General features: G+C 41.9%; 1 protein-coding gene across 7 annotated transcripts in view; it reads right to left on the reverse strand.

Moving 5' to 3' along the window:
- Positions 1-819: 819 nt before the first annotated feature.
- Positions 820-21,880, reverse strand: part of atxn2 (ataxin 2) — a 43,074-nt gene continuing 22,013 nt past the window's right edge. For 3 of the 7 annotated variants that reach the window (XM_053610288.1, XM_053610286.1, XM_053610292.1), the window contains 14 exons: positions 15,019-15,195; positions 14,604-14,783; positions 14,395-14,484; positions 14,078-14,148; positions 13,649-13,992; positions 7,664-7,730; positions 6,526-6,672; positions 5,595-5,612; positions 4,079-4,151; positions 3,641-3,834; positions 3,269-3,392; positions 2,727-3,073; positions 1,694-1,862; positions 820-1,472 (listed from right to left, as the gene is read on the reverse strand). In XM_053610288.1, coding sequence (XP_053466263.1) covers positions 1,444-1,472; positions 1,694-1,862; positions 2,727-3,073; positions 3,269-3,392; positions 3,641-3,834; positions 4,079-4,151; positions 5,595-5,612; positions 6,526-6,672; positions 7,664-7,730; positions 13,649-13,992; positions 14,078-14,148; positions 14,395-14,484; positions 14,604-14,783; positions 15,019-15,195 — 2,030 coding nt within the window. In that variant the 3' untranslated portion in view covers positions 820-1,443. The remainder of the gene's footprint in view (positions 1,473-1,693; positions 1,863-2,726; positions 3,074-3,268; positions 3,393-3,640; positions 3,835-4,078; positions 4,152-5,594; positions 5,613-6,525; positions 6,673-7,663; positions 7,731-13,648; positions 13,993-14,077; positions 14,149-14,394; positions 14,485-14,603; positions 14,784-15,018; positions 15,196-21,880) is intronic. The other 4 variants (XM_053610291.1, XM_053610289.1, XM_053610287.1 and 1 more) reach the window with 3 other exon arrangements.

Below are 21,880 nucleotides of genomic sequence, written 5' to 3' on the forward strand. Positions count from 1 at the left end.
TGCATAACCGGATCCATGGTAGTATTTTTTTGTATATAGTAATAATCAATTTTTAAATAGCCTTAGATTTATTTTGAGTGTCTGCCGTACGTCACACTGTGAATTCATTTAGAAATAACATTTAAATAAGGGTATTAATATCAACCTGTGCTTTGAATTACAGCTGGCATTATGAGAGCTGCTGTTATTAATCAACAGCTTCTGACCAAACAGGTAAAAGAATTTAACAGCACTGTAGTATAATGAACTACAATGCATTTATTGAGCATTAATAATAGTAATAATAATAGAGGGCTCCAACACCATGGCTTTAAATGGTCTGTACTTATATAGTGCCTTTTAACCTCAGTGCTTCCACAAAGCGCTTTACAGTCTCTGTCTCTCTCTCACACCCCCCCACACACGCCCAGTGGTGGCAGGCTCACACCTTGCCTGCCATCAGGAGCAACTTGGGGTTTAGTGTCTTGCCCAAGGACACTTCAGCATGTGGGCTGGGGAGTGAACCGCCAACTGAAAACCTATGGGAGATTTTAGAGTGATGTGTTAGAAAGCATTCTCCATCATCTTCGGACATCGTTTAGAAGAAAGTGTTCATTCCTTTAGTACAGATTCACTTGCATGTAGCAACATGAATAATACACATCTATGCTAAGGCATACTGAAGCTCATGGTGGGTCGACCCCCGACAGGCTACGTTGGGTTTTTCTGTATAGACTGAACATAAGCTTTGTTTTTGTTTTTTTCCATAATGGAAATATTCGCATCAAAAAGACAACAAAAACATTCTATGCATCAATAATTAAACACAGAAGCCATTAACAGTTTTTACAACTTTTTTAATGTTTTTATTCTTTTTTTTTTTTATTCATTTATATTATCTACAAAGTAAAATTTTATTTAACTTAGCAGTCTTATGACAGTCAAATGTAATTGGGGCCCATTCAGTTTGATTAATAAATAATTATTCATTTTTGCCAAACATTTTAAATCACTGGAAGTTTTTTTTTTTTGTTTTGTTTAATTTGGTTAGAGTGATTTTTGTTTCGTATGTTTTTCTTTACCCCAAGTTCTTGAACACGGCAATAGCAGCAGCATTTAACAGTAAAGTTAATACCGTCAATTCACTGGAAGAATTTGTTACTTACGAAGGTGCAAACAAAATGCAAGTTCCAGTTTCTTGACATTCAGTTTCTCACTCATGGCGTCTAAAACAGTCCCCTCATGTTAAAACTTGTGTTAAAAAACATCTGTTCACCGCAACTTTGCTCATTAGCATTAATTTCTGATAGATTAGCAAAAGTGCAGTGCAGCATGATAGACGGTTTAGTGGCCATTTCACTGGGCATGTAGAGAAGGAGCAGGTGAAGGATCGGTCAGCCAGTAGCTCATGAAGTTTGAAGAGCACGTCACTGGAGTCAGCTGAAAACAGCCGATCTTCATCTTCTAAAGCTGCTGCTGATGGTGAGGTTGTACTGAGAAGAAAAAAAAATTACAATGTTAAAATTATATTTTCACATATGCCGAGTACAGAGACACCATGTCTGCTCTGGAAAATCGGGACGCTAATTTGGATACGCAATTTACATTTAACTGCACACCATCTTCATGAAATCACCTTTTTTTTTTTTTTTTTTTTTTTTTTTAATGCTAATGTTCGTAGTGTTTAGTCCTGCTGAGAAAGTTGACTGTATACCTGAAGGATGTGCCATGTAGGAGAAATGTGTGGTTGAGGAGACAGGGATTGGATTGAGTGTGTTCTGGGGTAAAGGTGGCTGTGGACCTGCTTGTGTAGCCATCAGCATCACAGGGTGAGATGGAGTGCCATGATGTTGAGGCACGTGCATCCCTGACTGCATGTGTGCCTGCAATGTTAACGGACAAAGAAAGGGGGTTAGATCACTTTTTATGCACATTCCTTAAAAAAAAAAAGCAGCTCACTTTATGTTTAACTCGTTACAGCCATTTAGAAGAATGTTTAAGTGCCCTTTATTTGATGTGCTGCGAAAACCCATCTGGTGAACAACTAAAACTGATGAAAAATAAGGTTGTGACCAAAACTGAGTTTTTTCTGTGGATAACACACTCTGATGTGTGCACTTAAAACCACAAGTATGTTTCACCAAAACTACACAGAGATGTTTTCATTTACTTTCTAACCCTGCCGGTCTGACCACGCTGTGGAAGGAGCCACAAACACAGCAGTAAATGCAGGCAGTCTGTGTAAAGATGTCTAAAAGCTGATTGAGTTGCTGGTTAGCTATGGCCATAGTGAAATGGGCAGAAGTCTAATCTATTCAGTTTGTAATCAGATTCTGGCTGTAATGCTCTTCTGTTACATCATTAAGACAGAAACCTTTAAAGTTTAAAAATGCTGAAGTGACATAATAAATACATGGGAAATTTAGCCAACAGAGCAGAACTGACTGACTTGAGCGATTATTTCCTCACCGATGGAAGAGAGATGAGTAAAGTGAAGAGATGACGATGAGGCTCGTGTTTAAATGCTGATAATTAAATGGACTTATTTCCCCACTGTAAACACATAAATCCTTCCAATTTGGCAGTAATGTTGGTTTTCCTTGAGTTGATGGGGTTATAAATGGGGTTTGTAGAGAGGACCTTGTTTTCATAATATCCTGATACAACAGGCTATACACCACAGCAAATTAGACCACTTGGTAAAACAGTTGCCAAAATAACAACCAGGCAAAATCAGAAGAACTGACCTGCTGCATGTGAGCCATGTGGTTGGGATTGTACGAGTGCTGAACCTGCTGAGGGTGGATGTAGACAGCCTGCGGGGATTGAGGAGCCGGACCGGGAGTCATGGAGGGCGGGGTCGGCGTCAAGGCCGAGTACATCTGTTGCTGCGGGGGAGCTGCACTGGCCAGGTGGAGAGACGCCTGGTGCTGTGGGTGCTGGACGGGGCTGGCAGCAGCGTGGCTTGTGCCGGCATGCTGCCCGCTCTGCTGGGCCTGACCCGTGGGTGTGGCTGAGGGCTGTGGGGGTTGAGGGGCATGTGGGTGAAGGGTGGCACCAGGATGTTGGTACTGCTGGGGGATAGGGGCTGAGACTAAACGGCCAACACAAAACACATGCAGTAGTTACTGTGACTGGAAAATCCTCCAGATCAGAAAGTAGGCTTATGCAAAAGTGGTACAATATGTAACAAAAAGCAACCCAGGGAATGTCTGAATATCAGAAAATAGCAGAAAAGGCAGAGATTTAAACAAACATGATGTAAAGCAGGGTAGGGGTGGGTTCTTACCATACATTGTGTGGGTCTGCTCACCATACTGGGTAGCAGAGGAGGAGGCCAGATTGGGCTGGCCATGGCTGGAGGTGATCATCCTTGCACCTCCCTGCATAACAGGACTGAACACATGCTGGGCCTGGAAAGAGAATATTTTTGTTTAACTATTGTACAATACTGGGAATTAATTAATAGCTTCCTGGCTCATAGGAGACTTGAATCAAGTACAGTTCAGTTGAGCAATTTCAGACCTAAACGAGCTATTTGCTTAAACCTAAAATCAATGAATGAAAGAATATTAACTTTATAACTGAATATAAAGTTTATTTCAGATTGGTGTATGCAATTATTTACAAAACTGGTTAAAACCTATACTACTCCACATACCTGGGACTGGTAGTGGGGCATCTGCTGCATAAGCGTCTGGCTGCTGAACTGCTGAGGGCTGCAGGTGAAATATTGAGCGGAGTAAGCTGGGCTCTGAGCTAAGATTGGGGGACCTGCAGCTGTGGCAGGGTGCATCATGGGTGACGTGCCTGCTGGGTGATGCTGGTCGGGTCTTTGCTGTTGGATATTGGGTACTGGCAGAGAGCATTACAAGGAAAAATAATTCATTTCTTTATTATGTATACTATATACACATGCGTCATTTCGTTCTTACAGATAACCTTATGTATGTGTGACAACTGACTGATTTAATGATTCAATTAATGATAGTCCATTTAGTCTGTGCATCCTTCATCTTTAAAGAACACCGCGCATTAATATGTCTATCATTCTGTCAGACACACACATGCAGACACCTCTGTAAAAATGCATGCTCACCTTTACCTGTTCTGTATGGCTTGGTCTGGCTTACAGTCATGTGAGGAACCTGAACATGGTACATAGCAGGAGGCTGAGGGAGGAGGAACAGAAGTTAAACACAGCATAACTTAACCTCCCCTTTGAACAGTACCTAAGGAGCTGTGTGATGGATTTTATTCATGATTGACCTCATATCCTTCAACCAGCAATCTTTCAAAGGGACCAGTGTTCTCTAGTGGAATGATGTCAGAGTTAAACATGGTCCAGTTTTAGGCCGTCTCTGATTTTCACTATACTGTGCCAGACTTCTGTGTGGCCTGGTATAAGTGCCATGGTCCCTCATGCACTGACAGCCCAAATGACTGATCAGCATTACAGAAATGCACATATGAACATATGCGCCAGTCTCTTGGGATTCCGTACAGTAGGTGGCAATATACACCCAAGTAGTGGCGCAGTTGTGTCATTCATTTGAATAATCTTGTTTGGAAAAGACAAAAATGTTCATCAAGATGCACAGAACAAACTTTCACAATAAAATGTTGTATTTAGTCTGAATCTGCTGTTTCACAGACTATGAAAGTTTGATGAGTGAACGAAGCACCTCACCTCACAAACCACATGACAGCACTTGGGAGCAAAGGGCAGTGGAATGTAAAATAAATGTAATAAAGGAATAATTCCAGTGATGTTTAAGTCACCAACTCTGTTGAATTGATTTATTATTGGCTTGATGTGGGTATGTGTTGTTTATTTAACTTTGTGCAAGTGACAATTGGTGTCAAATTTATGACCATTTATAATCAGCTAATATTTTTAGCACCATAATATCTGTATCAGTGACCGTTTTCATATCTGCCATGCTATTTACTTCTGGTGAAGGAAGTCCAATGAAAGTCTACCATATTTCCTTATGTAGATGAAGTGTCTCAGATCCTTTATCGTTTGCACTTGGGCAAAATGCTATGCAGTCAGATGCAGTTTGGCAAAACTGGGCTCGGCCAGGTTCCAACAGTCTTAAAGGCACATTTTAAACTTCTTAAAGATTCATAACTATCATCAGTATTAACTGTTTAAAAAAATAATAATAATAATAAAAAAAAAAAACACAATCTGTTGTGCTCGTTAAAAATGTCCCATGCGCTTTTCTGTTATGGTGCCAGATTGAGTACATAACCAATAAGCTTGTCCTTTCTTATTTAATGATTAATCATGCAAATAAACCTTTAAGACTAATTAAGAAGCAAAAAATCTGAAAAAAAAGAGCATCACATTTATAACTAAAAATAAATTAAATAAAGTGCCCTTTTGTAAATAATGAACATTAGAAAACTTTAATGGCAAAGAAAAATTATTAGGTTTGTTGTTGTTGCATATCAAAATATAGAAAGGAAAAACCTAAACAGGTTTAAGCTTATTAATTATGGGACGAAATGGGCAAACCATTTGCAGGGCACATAAGCAAGCAAGCAAGCAAGCATCTCATTAAACAATCAACATGGAAAAAAGGAAGAAAGTTTAGAATTGCACAAACCTTCCAGATAATGCTTTTCTAATGGAGAGAGGAAAGAAGGAACAGAAAAAAAAGAACCAGTCTTTAGTTTGATCATCGCATGCCTGATACTAAACCATTTGAAACTACTGCTGTATCATCAGGCTTTCCTTGACAGGGCAACATGACAGGAAACCTTAAACAAAATGGATGAATGCGGTGTTTCTACAAACCCACGTGACTGGCAACACGAATCCACACACCAGAATAAAAACTATCACTGAGAAGTTACCAAGAATTTTCAAACTCAAGATACAAAGAAAAATTTGATATATGACCTAAAGAAAAAAAAAAGTAATATCTGTAAGTAAGCAAGCATATATGAAACCTAACTAGTGTACACAGTCAGGTCTATAAATAGTTGGACACTGACAGAGTTACTATTTTAGCTGACTACAGCAGTATATTGGAGTTGAAATAAGAGCTCAAAGTGCAGATTTTTAGCTTTTACTTGAGGGTGTAGGAATTACAGCACTTTTACATATGCACTCTGAGCTCATATTCATTAGTTAATTTCAGCTCCTACATAATACTGTGGTAGACTGCTAAAATAACAATAACTGTCCATGTCCAAATATTTATGGACCTGACTGAAGATTATTATTAGCCTAAACTTATATGTATATACACTCTTATTGTTTGTAGAAATCTTTATTATTCGATCAGAGTACAAGAAACTGGTTTTCAGCTATGGAATAAAGAGGCAAGGTGGGTTTCAGGAAGCATGCAAAGGAGGCAGCCAGAGAACATAAACCAATTATTGTGTAACAGAGATGGAGACACAACAAAAAGTTATAGTGGGAAAATAAGCGTATTAGTCTGAAAACTGAGGATTACTACACAAACCAAAGAAAAGGATGGAGCACAAAGGCATTCCTGAGCTTATAATGCTGGAATTGTGGAAAATGTTCACCTGCACTCCAGGGCTGACTGGGGTCAGTGGGTACATCTGTGGGAAGCACATTGGCTGGCTGTAAACGGCCGGGGGCTGCTGCACCATGATGGAAGGACTCGGCTGACCCTGGGGTCGCGTCAGAGTCGGAGTAGTGGCTGGTTTGGGCTGAGAAAGAGAAACGTGTATTAAGCGAAGCCTCAGCTGTTATTTATTTATTAATCCAACATTTGTAGCACATTTTCTGTGTGGATCAAGATGACATCTACAGGATGTCCCAAAAAGTCTCCATACATTGGGGAAATTAATTTTTTTTTTTTTAGGGCAGTGGCTACTGATCGAAAGGTCATGAGTTCAAACTGCCATGTTGGGCCAAAGCCCTTACGCTTCAATTGTTCAGATGAATAAATGGAAGTCGCTCTCTGGATAAGGGCGTCTGCCAAATGCCATAAAATGTAAATGCAAAAAATATCTTCCAAAAATTCTCTTAGTTTATATTTATGAAATTTTTTTTCCAGATAGCCTTTGACAATATCATTATGCATCGAAATCATTCTCATGGCTGGATTGGGACGCTGTCGCAAGGTTGTGATGGACTTTAATTGGAAACATGGCAAGCACATCACACACGACACTGTTGCCAAACTTATTAACAAATTCACATAGACGAAGTGTTGCGGACCAACCGAGAAGTTGACGTCCACGAACATCCACTGACGAAGGCACAACCGACGTGGTGCTGGCAAACATAGTCCCCTATGTAAGGAAAGTTTTGGAACACCCTGTATTTGCTTTGAAAATGTTTTGGGGGAAAAAACAAAAACAAAAAGCAAAACCTTGAAAACCTTGTAAGTAATCTTATTTGATTTGTCTGCACTACAAACCACTCTCAATAATTAATAGTAGCTACTGTTATCTGGAATATCAGATTTATAGGTTTATTAAAAGTAGGTCAGTATAATTTTAAAAAATAAATATTGAAGAATGACAGTGATGCTATAGGTCAGATACATTATTACATCTTGCCATGAGAATCTATATAGAATGTAATTATTTTTACTAAACTGTAAAAAACAAAACCAACAAAAAAAAAAACCTAATGACAAAAAGTAATGATCTGTTCAGCCCTAAAGTGAAAGCATCATTGCTGCATACTCACTGGAGTGCAGAAAGGTCTGGGGTTGAACTCCTTGGCATTAGGATTGAGAGTTGATTTTCTAACACTCCTGCAAAAAAAAAAAAATCATAATACATATGTATCTATATGTATTCATATTATGATATATACAGTGAGGGAAATAAGTATTGAATGCATTAACATTGTTTTCAGTAAATATACTGTGAGGTTATTTCACATGAAATTTTCACCAGACTTTGGTATTAACTCAAGAAATATAAAGAATTCACAACATTAAAGTCCAAAAATGAAGTTGTGTAATAAAGTAGAATGACACAGTATGACAAAGTATTGAACATCCATCTTCTATATACCACTTTATCCTTCAGGGTCACAGGGAACCTGGAGCCTATCCCACGGAGCATGGGGCACAAGGCAGGGTACACCCTGGACAGGGTGCCAATCCATCGCAGGGCACAATCACATACACTACAGACACTTTGGACATGCCAATCAGCCTACCATGCATGTCTTTGGACTGGAGGAGGAAACCGGAGTACCCAGAGGAAACTCCCGCAGCATGGGGAGAATATGCAAACGTGGCACACACACAGAGCCATGGAGGGAATCGAACCCCCGACCCTGGAGGTGTGAGGTGAACGTGCTAACCACTAAGCTACCGTGCACACAAGTATTCAACATGCTAACTGAAATTGATTTAATAAATATAACAAATATTGGAGAAGCCTTTATTTGTAATGACAGCTTCAAGACGCTTCCTGTATGAAGAAATTAATGGGCCGCAGTATTGAGGTGTGATTTTGGCCCATTCTTCTCAACATATTGTCTTTAAATCTTGTTCACTTGGATTCAAGTCAGGTTATTGACTGGGCCATTCTAACATCTTGATTTTTTTTTTTCTCTGAAACCAATTGAGAGTTTCCTTTGCTTAGCTTTGGATCGTTGACCTGCTGGAAGGTCCACCCACGTCTCATCTTCATCCTCGTGAACGGCAGTAGATTCTTCTCAAGAATTTCCCGGTAAAGGTCTCCATTCAGCATTCCTTCAATTATATGAAGTCTGCCAGTACTATGTGATGAAAAACAGCCCAACACCATGATGCTTCCACCTCCAAACTTCCCTGTTGGTACAGTGTTTTAAGGGTGATGTGCAGTGTCATTTCTTCTCCAAACATGGTGTGTAGTCTGACAGCCAAAAAGTTCAATTTTGCTCTCGTCTGACCAGACTACACTCTCCCAGTATTTCATAGGCTTGTCAAAACGAGTTGTAGCAAACTTTAAACGAGCTTCAACATGCCTTTTCTTTAGTAATGGAGTCTTGCGGGGTGAGCGTGAGCAGTGGAGTGCATTGCCTATTGTTTTCTCTGTGACAGTGGTACCTGCTGCCTCCAAGTGTTTCTGGAGCTCTTTCTGAGTGGTTCTTGGCTCTTTGGCTACTCTTCTGACTCCTGAGGAGCTCCTGTGTGTGGGCGGTTGATGGCGGAGTGATGTTTCTTCCACTTGTGGATAATTGCCCCAAATGGTGCTTTCTGGAGGATTCAGAAGTTTTGAAACACGTCTGTATCCGATTCCATCAATATGTTTCGCAACAATAAGGTTGTGAAGGTCTTGGGAGAGCTCTTCGCTTTTACCCATCATGAGATGTTTCTTGTGGCCTTTCTATAGACCATCAGTTTACTAACCCAGCTATTATTAATTTGCACAGATAGGAGGTATAATTACTTTTTAACTACTTATGGATTTCAGCTGGTTCCTTGCCTTAGAGAACTGCTTTTTCTTAGCATGTTCAATACATTTTTTCTTGTTCAATACTTTTTTCCTGCGTCATTACACTTTATTTATGGACTTTAATGTTGTGAATTCTATACATTTGCGGATTTCTTGAGTTAATACTGATGTCTGGTGAAAATTTCATGTGAATAGCCTCATTGGAAACATATTTACTGAAAAAAATGTTGACGAGTCCAATACTTATTTCCCCCCACTATGTTATTTTATTGATATAAACGTATACAGTTATGAGAAATAAAACACACCCATGGAAATTGTTGGCTTTTTGACATATTTGGAAAGCAAACATTTAATCATCTTTGAAACAGTGCCAATTAATGAAGTTGATAAACTTGAACAAAACCACATGGAAAACTAGCTTTTTCATCATTTATTCAACAGAAATAGCAATAGGAGGTCATACTCTTCTGTGGGAACAGTACAGCCTCAGAATCTAGTATTCATAGTTTTCAGTCACATTACTGGCACAGAGACCTGGAGGAAAAAACATCTTTCCACAATGGCAACAAACACTGGACACTTCATCGAACTGCAGCACAGGCCTGTCAATTTCCCATCTGTTTCAAGCCACAAATATTTTGATCACCTCTCAAAAGAAAAAAAACCAAAAGGTATTTCAACAAACTGCAAGTTTTGTGCATTTGTGATCCATATACAGCACCCGCTGCAGTATTTCAAATCACTGAAAACAGCGAAGTCCCTGCCGGAGCTCCACTTTGGTGAGGTTTACATATATCATGTGGAGAATCCACCCCCTTACACTGCTGCCAGGATGAAAGCATACAAAAGTACAGACAGTTAACTGTATTTTCGATCTAGATGGATCAATAATGCTGCCATTTGTGTTGTGAAGGACAAGAAATTCTTCATTGTCAGAGCAAAAGTGAGTGCTAATTAGTTAACGTTAGCTTCAGGTTGACTGTAGTCCGCATTCTAGAGCAGTAATATTTTGGTTAGGTTAACAATATCTAATGACATAAATCCAATCAAAACTTTATTTTCAACATTGGGTAAACCACTCCTACTGTTTAAACTGTTTGTGCATCCAAATAAACAACTATCCAGCACTTTGCCTAAGCAAATCCGGTAAAAAAATAACTGCCGCGCAGCAGAAGAAAGCCATGTTTTGCCCTTCAAGTGGGCATTCCAATAAGAATGAGACATCAGGTGAAAACTATGAATTACTCCCTTCAGCAGAAATAACTTCTTGTAGGCATTTTGCATAACTGTCCACCAAGCCTGCTGTAATGTTTAACCACTCTTCCAAGCAATATTCTTTCAGTTGCAAGATGTTTGAGGGTTTTCTCCTTGGTGGATTTGCTAGTGTGCTAAGGATCATTATCCTGTTGAAAGGTCCAATTTTGGTTCAACTTCAACTTTTGGATAGATGGCCTCACATTATCTTCAAGCACTCTTTATGATGCAGAATTCATAGTTGATTCAATGAATGCAAGTTGTCCAGTGCCTGAGGCAGCAAAGCAACCCCAAACCATTACATTTCCACCACCATGCTTCACAGTTGGTATGAGGTGCTTCTCCTGAAAAGCTGGCTTTGGTCTGCGCCAAACATGTCTGCTGTTACTGTGGCCAAACAACTTGTTGACCTTTGATTCGTTTGTCAAGAGCACATTATTCCAAAAGGCCTGGTCTTTGCCTATATGCTGATTGGCAAAGTGTAGTCTTGCAAAGGCTTTTTCCTGGCATGCCTCCCACGCAGATCATTTGTACAATCTCTTTCTGATCGTAGAACATGCACTCTGGCACAGTTGCAAGACTTACAAGCAGATCCTGTGATGAAATTTTGGGGTTCTTGGAGACATTATTTTTTTGCATTATTTTCCTTACAGTGGATTTCAAATAATTTGGAGATCTTTTTAAATCCCTTGCCAGACTCAAAAGCATCCACAACCTTTTTTTCTGAAGGCCTTACAGACCTCTCTAGATATTGGCATGATGACACCACACGCCTCAATAGCAAAGCGAACACCAGACACTAGATTTGAGAGGGTTATAAAGAAGACAGGTTCCACCTGCACTCCCTAATCAGGATCCATCACCGGCACCCAATCTTGAACACCTGGTTCAAATTTTATGGATTTGAAGGTGTGATAAATGTAGGGGTGTACTTACTTTTTCCACGTGACAACTTTTTTGTTAATTTATACTGTGAAAATTACTACGAAATGTCAATTCTGTGCGTCATTTGATAGTGTATCAACTTTATCAATAGGCACTGTTTCAAAGAGGATCAAATATTTGCTTGTCCAAATATGTCAAAAAACCAACAATTTCCAAGGGTGTATTTATTTTTTCACATGACTGTACATACAACCAACAGTCATAAACTTGCTTTACAAAGGGGGCGGCTCCCTACTGCTGAGTGTTACATGATTCCATGGCACACAGAGTTCCTAGAGTGTCAAAGCGCTCATGAACACACTAACACAAGCTTCGTATACACTGGAGGGACACTATGCTAGTCTTCATTATTTTAACAATTATGTAGCAATTATAATTTTTCACTGATTACAATGCATCAGTTAGCAGAATAACACTTAAAATGCAACGCTATCAGATTTCATGAAAAACATAACATGATTTAATGTTGTATTATCTCTTATGATGATTATTTCTAACATTAAATAATTTTACACAAAAATTACATTGCTAGTTACTAGTGTATTTAGACGAGTGCTGCAGCATGATGTCAGCTCATCAGGGAATCAGGATTTATTTGTTCCCAAGCTGTCAAAACACATCTTTGTGCTCATCTATCAGACAAACACACTCAAACACACAATACTAGTGAAATATCACTGGAAATTAGGTCTTGTAGGTGTATAGATTAGAGAGCAAATAGTGATCGGAGTGTTTCTGGTATGCTGTAAAGGAGAAACTGGAGAAAACGGTGAGGATTTTCAAATGTTTCTACCACTGTCGTGAAAACTACAAAAACAACTGATGTATTGGTTTATACATAACTTCTTGTAAAGCTGTTGCACATGTGGCCAGGTTTACAAACTGCTTTTTTGTTTGTTTGTTTTTTCCACAACATGGAGAACCCAGTAGTTGTATGCTTTGGCGAGTCAATCTCAAACAATCATCATCATCATATTCAACATTAATGGTCCAGCGCCAGACAACAAAAATGAACAATACAAGTAACTTTTTTAGTAGCTGTTGTTTTTTTTGGTGACGTGGGTCCCCGATTTCCTCCCTAATTTAGTCATGGCCAATTCCCACATTCCAGTTAAGACTCCCCTATCACATGGCTGCTACCAACCAGGAAGGACGACTGCTATCGCATGCTTCCACCCAGACACGCAGCTAGCCAGTCACATATTTTAAAACTGCTGCTCATGCAACGTCAGGGTGGCATCAAAACACACTCGGAGCAAAGCACCATCTGCCCACTTCCACTTGAGCTCACAGATGCCCGTGATTGGCTAGTGTCACCGTGACTGATAGGTGAGAGAGAGTACGTCACCTCTCCCTTCCTGAAAGCAGCAATTTTGTTCTGTTGGACTCCCAACCACAGACAGCTATGGCAACACCAGGATTGAGGGGAGTGCATGGTCATCTCGTATTTAAACGAATGCAGAGTGAAAAACGAAAATGTGATCTCGATATACAAGATGACCGTGCACTGCCCTAAATCCTGATATGTGAACACTTTCAGAAACACAAAAAAAACATTCAGAACATCAGAATTAAAGGACTCGCTCACTTTATCAGGTAATTAAACTATGCAAATGACTTAATCACACATCTCTATGTAGCGCCTTCCAACAAATAAAATAACGAGTGACTTTTTGGAGGTGACCCCCTCCTCAGTGATTACATACTGTACGAGTGTTCAGTGATGCAGGTGGTTCTTAAACACAGCGGCATGGCCAAGAAGGGGGGGGGGGGGGGGGGAAGCAGCTATTGTTGCTTTTTAACCCTTTGACTTAATAAATTTTGTGATTTATATTGCTCAAATAAAACAGGGGAAATGTGCCCCTGCTACCAAACAGTGAGAGGTTACTTTTTGTGATTTTCTAAAATCACAGTAGGAAGATCTTACAGCAACATAGGCTGGACTATTAGATAGATATGAAGGCATATACACAAAACAATCACACCAGCTATGAAACCAAAGGCTCTGCACCCTTCTTGAGACTCTGCATTCCACTTTTCCCCTCAAAGCACCTATGGGGGAGCCTCCACAACTTACTCTGGTAAAGGGTCTTTCTTGTCCTCTTTATCATCTGATTTCATAGCAGCGGGTGAGGAAGTCTGGACACCCTGAGACGTCACATCAGGTACACGTTTTTGCTCCGTGCTGAGAGTAGAGGATGAGGGAGAAGGAGAAGGAGTGCCAGGTTTACTCCCGCTAGAGTCTGCAGCCACAGCCGCTGACACCTCTTCACTGCCAGGAGACTCTGAGCAAACTTTGGATCCTGTTGATTCAGTCATGCTCTTATCACTGGGTGACTCCTTAAATTTCTCTCCAGAGTCCCGTGGAGACTTTGTCATCATTGTCTCAACCCCAAGATCTGGATTTGAGCTGGACTGCAACTAAAAAATGGAGCAGAGGAGTAGTTCTTTGATAACCAGTAAAGCACAAAATGCAAAGGTAATAAAGAAGCAAAACTGAACTTACCCTAAAATCCACACTAAATTTTTTTAAATTGTCTATTTGCTTTCTATGGTCAGGAGGCATGCTGGGAAATCCTACAAAAGAAGAATTCAAAAGGATCATTTGCATGCATATTAAATCATTCAATCTTAATTTAAAAAAAAAAAAGCTAATATCACAATTGCACATGTATTGTACATTCAGCATTTAGGTATTGCTAATTGATGCTCAACAAAACTGGTCATATTTGGATCAGTGTACATTGTGCTGTATTCACATTCGTTAGTTTTATTCAGCATAGTTCTCGATATCCAAGAACTCATTTATGTATTACCACATACCTTTACTAACAGGCCTACTGCTTGGTGAAGATTCCACAGGCTTCACATTCTCCTTATTGGCTGAGGGAGAATTGTGCCGAATTTCTTTTGCTAAATTCACAAATAAAAAAATAAAAACATTATTTTAAAGAAAGACGAGCCATTTACACAGGCTGGAATCCACATTCACTGAAGCAAACCCCATCTGCACATTTTAAACATATCCAAACCTTCGGTTACTGGTATTGCACCCATGATAGGTGCAGGACTCGCTGAAATTGGTGATGTTGCCAAAGTGGGTGTGGCCACTGAATCGACTGGCACTGTGCCAGCTTGTGGAGAAGACAAGGAGGAGGGGCCAGGAGGAGGTCCTCCAACAATGGTTTGCCGAGGAGAACGAGGTCTGTGTCCTGTGGGAAAGACAGCAACAATAAAATGACATTTTATTTGCTTAGCGCTTTTAACAAAACATTTCACAAAGCAGGAACTTTATGCCGCTAACCTTGAAAACTAGTTCAAGTCAAACCACTGTCTGTAAATGTAATGATTTAGAACAATTTAAAAGTTGCTTGACCAAAATAATCTATATTTACCTATAAAGCTGATTTATACACATCAAAGATGAGTCACACTCATACACCTTACCTCCACTGACCACTGAAGACCAAGTGCCACCAGAGGGGCTGCTACGAGCAGGAGGAGTAGTTGAAGCCTCCCCAGATGCACCCTGTGACATGAATTCCACCCCAGGAGCACCCCGGCAGGAGGGCACTCTATGTGCCCTGGGGGTCCGCTGGGACTTTGGAGACATCCTTGGAGGACCTATAAAGCAGAGCATCATGATGAATGATTGAACCTTAACCACTGAGACTCCGCTTGTCTTCACACCTCCTACCTCCAATGCAGAGTACCAAAACTGCCAAAGGAACCGCTGTTGAGCCCAAGGCACTCACACCTTAACTCCTGTGTCAGAAGATTGGTTTTTCTCATGACTCAATTTTAACAGATTTTAGATGTTAACTTAGGAATAAGAGCTACCAACAGCCAAAGGAGATACAGAATCAAATGGCCAGATTGGTTCGAGTTGCCAGGAAGGATATAATAACTCATGTAATCACTCTTTACAACCAGGGTGAACAGAAAAGCATCTCAGAATGCACAAAACCTTGCGGTGGATGGGTTACAACAGCAGAAGACCATACTAGAATATTGGCTGACCGGAGTCAAACCCAATGTGGTCTGCTGTTGAAGCTCATACACCTCAAGGTTTGAAGTGTCTGTTCTGAGATGCTTTTCTGCTCACCACAGTTGTAAAGAGTGATCATTTGAGTTACTATAGACTTTGTCAGCTCAAACCAGTCTGGTCATTCTCTGATCGCTCACATCAACAAGGTGTTTCAGCCTGAAGACCCTCTGCTCACATGATGCTTTTTGTGTTTTGTTTTGTACAACATTCTGTGTAAACTTTAAAGTCTGTTGTGTGTGAAATTCCCGGGGGATCAGCAGTTTCTGAAATACTTAGACATTAAGTATACTACACTGCATCACACTTGTACTTTGATTGGGAACACTTCCACTGCTTTAACATTTTAGATACTGCCTTATTTACTTTACTGCACTCTCACTGCTGCCATCAATAACAATTGTTTGTGTGGCGCTCCTGAGTGGTGCAACACAAAAGCGCTTGCCTTATCATCGGGAGACTGCAAGTTCAAATCTCGAGGATGCCACAGCAATCCGGGGCCGGAAGCCTAGGGAGAGAAATTGGATATGCTCTCTGGCTGGGAGGGATGCCATTCTCTCACTCTCTCCCCGGTCAATTAGAGGGACACTAACCAGTTATAGGCGTATGGGAGCTCATGTATGTGTTAGAGGGCAGATAACACTTTCCTTAGCAGTTACCCTGCCCTGTGACATAGTACGAGCAGCTGTACAAAAAGATGTGGTGTGCTGGCTTCACGTGTCTTGGATGAAGCACATGGTAGCCTTCACCCTCCTCGCGTGGCCGCTGTCATTCAATAACAGAAGAACAGAGCATGGCTTCATGATTAAGTTCATACTACATGAACCTTATTTCGGTGTTCACTACAGTTGCTCCTACCTTGTTATAAGCAAGCAGCCTGTGTTTTAAGTGAACACATCAGTCCTTCTTGTGTTTATTAAAAAGAAAAAAAGAAAAAAACTAAACATTTTATATATAACTCATTTGTTTAGAATTGTGACAATTAACTAATAACTAACTGAAAATATGCAGTCCCACGCACAGTGCTAGATATTAGTAAACAGAAATAGCACTGCCAGCAATAACTTGAGTAGCAACATTCTACCCAAAACACAGGCTTACATGGATTAACCTTCTAGCATGTTTTTGTAAATACAAGCTCTTCCTGAGTACAGGTGAACTGGCACACAAAACATTGTCAAAGCAGCACTGAAGATATAATGCTGGCCCTCTTTATAATACATGTCCACCTGCAAATTCTGCTGCCACAGCATTGGTTCTCTGCTCAACAGCAGCTCGGCTTGTGCAATGTTGATATTTCTCTGCTCTTACCCATAAAAAATCTTGATTATTGATTTAACTGTCTAGAACAGATTCTTTTATTAAAATAAATAAATAAATAAAATAAAATAATAAAAATAAAAAAAACACTTGAATAACCTAAAGCCATGGAGTGGCATCGTTGAGTGCCCTGAGGTTTCATATGTAAAATGAATCAACGCAATCAAACAAGCTTCTGCCCCACGATAGAAGATAGTGAGTGAGGATTAGGTAGGAACTGCTTGCATGCAGCAACAATCGTCAAAACTCATCTGGATGGTGATTCTGCAGGTTTGTAGTGTTACTAACTTTTCTGACAACTTTTCTGTTACAGATTTTGCAGGTAACTTAATTCAGATGTAGGTCAACCACCTTTGCATTAGGTCTGAATCCCAAGAAAATGACCAGACAAGATCTGTCATTTTATTCCTGTGAATTATGGTCACAACTGAGTTATGAGTTCATAACAAGGTCACGGTGCTTGTTTAAAACGCTGGTTACTAAAGCAACCACAGTTCTCTGTATTCCAGATGACCGCTGAGACGGTGCAACGGTAGTGGATGATCGCAGCGCCAGCCAGATAGGTCGCGAAAATAAATACCAAGAAAATCACATGGTGACGTGAGCTGAGCTGATATAAGCCACTGCAGCTCAGCACTCCACCTCGGAGTGTCTTCTCGCACACTCCGAGTGACCGGGAACTCTGGCGGTCATCCAGAATTCACAGAACCACAGTTACATTCGTAACCAGCGTTCTGTTTCATTCCTCCTGACCACCAGAGACGGTGCAACAGTAGTGGATGACTCATACCAGAAAGGTCACGAGTAACAACTCACCAGAAAGGTCACGAGGAGTAACTCACCAGAAAAGACCAAGTCACTGGCGAAGCATAGCCGAGCTCACATCCTGGAATGAAGCAATGTTGACACTATAGAATCTCGCAAAGGTGCAGGGAGAGGACCATGTCACCGCAGTACAGATGTATACCAAGAGAGACACATCTGAAGGTATACATGGCAAGTGACTGACCCGGGCACAATTGTTCCGACTGCCTTAATTGCGCCGTAGCCTCTACATAGCACCTCAAGGCTCGTACAAGGCACAGGAGCAGACAGGCCTGTCAGCTGGAATGGACTGATTCACAGCTCAATGGACTGATTAATGAACTGGTATAGGAGCACTTTAGGAAGGAAAGCTGGATTGGGCCAGAGGACAACTCCGGCACTCTCCGGTTTCCATTTCATGCATGACTGAATCACGGACAGAGCGTGAAGCTCACCGACCCTTTTTGTAGATGCCACAGCCAGAAGAAAAGCCGCCTTCAATGACTTCCATCCAAGACCTGCCCCCTCCAATGGTTCAAAGGGGGATTGGCAAAGGGATTCCAAAACCAGGGGTAATCTCCACACTGGAGAACGAGCCGGATTGAGGAGCCTCACACCCTTTAAGAAACTGCAAGCCAGATTGTGGGAGCCCAAAGATGAGCCGTCCACAGGCGAATGGCGTGCAGAGATAGTCTCCAAATAAACCTTTAAAGGTGAAGGCTACTCTACCACTACCCAAAAGACCTCGTAGGAAACCCAAAACTATAGAGACCGCACATCGTACAGGGTCAAACCCACGAGTCTCGCACCACATACAAAGAGACTTCCATCGATAAGCATAAAGTGCTCGTGTGGAAGCAGCCATCGCATTGAGAACAGTGTGAAGGACCGAAGGCTCACAGTCTGCCAAGAGGAAGTCAGCCCGAGAGGCCAGATCCATAACTGTAGACGGGCCGGGTTCAGATGCCAAATGTGGCCGTCCAGCTGAAACAATAGATCTCTCCTGAGGGGAGGCTGCCTCTCTCTAGCCCTCAGCAAGGTTAGGAGCAAGGGAAACCATGGTCTGGACAGCCAACATGGTGCAATCAGAAGCACCCCGTGCCTGCCTTGAGCAATTCTGTGAAGCGTCTCCCACAGCAGAGAAGTTTGGGGAAAGGCATACAGGAGACAACCCAGCCAATCATGCGACAGCGCATCCTGCCCCAGCGGACTGGAAGTTTCCGTCTGGGCAAACCCCAACGGGCAGAGAGTTGTGTTCTACGAAGCGAAGAGATCCATTTCCACCACACAAACTCCTGCCAAAATGTCCTGAATTACATCTGGGTGGAGCCTCCACTCGCCCGAATGAAGCAATTTCTGGCAAGAGCATCTGCTGCCTGATTGACTCTCCCTGGCAGATAAACAGCATTCAATGATGCAAACCATGTGAGGGACTAGGTAAGGATATTGTGAGTGAGTAGTAGCAAGGTCTCTGACCTCGTGCCCCTTTAGTGGTCCAGATTGAAAACCGTCAAAGTGTTGTCCGAGCCGACAAGCAAATGACGGCGCGTCAGCACCGGGAGAAAGTGTCTCAGGGCAAGAAGAACTGCACGCATCTCCAGCAGGCTGATGTGAGCCATAGACCGCTCCCTTGACCATTTGCTGCAGATACCCCGGTGGTTCCAAACTGCTCCCCAACCCTTGAGGGATGCATCGGTCGTTACCACCTCCCAACGAGAGGGAACATTCCCCAACAGAACACCTGCTGTCAAAAATGCTGGTGAAGTCCACCGTCGGAAGGCACGCACACAACTGCGAGTCACTATGATCTGCCGATGACGTTGACCGACTGGGTCCAGCAGAAGGCTGTTGCTCCACACCTGCAGGGGCCACTGTTGAAGCAGTCCCAGAGGAATTAGAGGTGGCTGGCGTCAGCATTCTGATCAGCCTCAATAAAATCCCATACTGGAGAGACACCCCCAGACGAAACTGGGCAAGAATATTTAAGATGTCTGTCGTCTGAGACAGAGAGGCTCGCATTGTGGATGAATCGATCATCACCCCGATGAATGTGATGGACTGCGTGGGAGACAAAAGTTAGACTGGCGTGTAACGACGATGAGCAGGTGCTGCTGGCTCCATAAAATTTGGAGCACGCTGCACTTGTGTTAGCTGCCAAGTGGTCGCGGACAACTTTTACGCACCTCTCCAACACCTCAGACACGTCCAGACCAAAAATCCTGAACCGTGGCCAGCAAGGCTATCTGCAGAAATCGTGGAACCAATGGATCCACATCTTCAGAACCCTAGGAATTAGAAGCAGCCAAAATCAATTGGCAGATGGTGTTCTCAGCTTGAGTGACATAGGCAACTGATTCGTATGCTTTCTTCAGAATGGAATCTGTGCGGCCACACTAAGCACTAGGACATAGAACGTTCCCACGCAGTGCTTCATCCGGTGGCACCACCAGTGCGGTGACCGGCTGTTCAACCTCTGGTACATTCCACACCCCAATGGACTCCGCTTCTGCCATGGAAGCTAAGGTGCAAGCGGTCTTGGAACGTCTCTTGGCCATCCCGGGCCATTTGAGGGCATTCAAGAATTCCATAATAAAGTCCTTAAATGCAGGCATAGCAAATGAGTCATTAAGCGAAAGCCTGCGAAAAAACCCACTGGACTGAACAGGGTGTGCAGTGCATTCATCCCAGCCAAGACGGGCCACTGCCATCCAAAGCTCCTCCAATGTGTCATCCATCTGTGGTGGGGCCGTCCCCAAAGAGTGGAGAGTGCCAGCACCAGAGCCAACAGCTAACGCGGACCTCGCTGGCTTGTTCTGAAGCTCAGCGACATCAGTGAGGAGACGGTCCTGAAAATGTGTGTCAGAAGCACGTGTAGACATAGCATCATTGTGGGGGCTATGGAAAGGAAAAGGTGAGACGGTAGCCTCCTCACTAGAACAGTGCGAGCAAGTGTCCTCAATGGGAGCCATAGTAGAAGCAGAGTCTGTTGGCTGGAGGGCCTGCAAGAGACGTTTCATCTCTGCCATGCCAGGTTAACACAACTTGATAACTAGCCAAAACGGTAATACGCCTCCAGATAGAACTGTGAGGTAAGTGGCACACCATACAGAGAAAATCCTGAAGGAAAAATTCACGCGCCACAGCAAGCAGCTTGACAGCGTGTAGCCGCGATGCTAAGGAAAAGCCTGTACTTACCATTGACTAGCAATCCGGAAAACAAACAATTTATCAGTCAAACAGCACAGTGCTAAACATATTGTCACAGCATGGGAGGATGAATTATCGCTGCTCTGTGAAAGCTGCACTTGATGATGTGCTGGAAAAACTTCTATCTAATCCAAAGGCAAGAAAGCAAAAGAGGTGGAGTGCTGAGCAGCACCGCCGCTCAGCTCACAACAAGTGACTTCGATGGGATTTATTTTCTCAACCTGGCTGGCGCTGCAATAATCCACTACTGTTGCACCGTCTCTGGCAGTCACGAGGAATGAAACAGAAACGGTATTCTAAAAAGCTGTTTAATGGTAACTGCAAAACTAACAAATCGAGTAAAATCTGTCACTTGACTGTGGTGGTGTAATATCGGGTAGGAACGAATATATCACAAGTGTACCAGAAAAGGAGAATTATTGCACCACTACACAAGATCTATACAATATAAAACTATAAAATAGTACTTCCTTGAAAATATTGCAAGCAAGCTAAACTCTAAAATTACACGTATACACTTATACTCTAGAACGTTAAAAAGGTCACTAAATTAGCACCACAAAACTGCAAAATAGGCTTTAGTTAAAAACAGCAGATTTTCCAAAGCTCTCCATGTTTTTAATCTGGCAGTGACTTGATTTCTTAAGCACCATAATAAGAAATGTGAAATATTGCTACAATTGATGCTACATCTGCATTAATTTCATCCATCAGTCCCTGTAACTGATTCGATCATAATGACTGTTAGTGAAATGACTCTCCTGCCAGACTGAAGCCATGGAAGAACATAAAACTGAGTCTGGTTAGAGTTAACAAGACTGATCTCTAGCTGCTTCAAATCAGTCTCTAAGAGACTGACATACACCCAAAGAGTGAAAGATGCCACAGTCCTGTGCTTAATCAAAACCAGTGAATCAGCGAGATGGAGAACAG

Source organism: Ictalurus furcatus, chromosome 22, assembly GCF_023375685.1.
Source record: "Ictalurus furcatus strain D&B chromosome 22, Billie_1.0, whole genome shotgun sequence".
Lineage (NCBI taxonomy): Eukaryota > Metazoa > Chordata > Actinopteri > Siluriformes > Ictaluridae > Ictalurus > Ictalurus furcatus.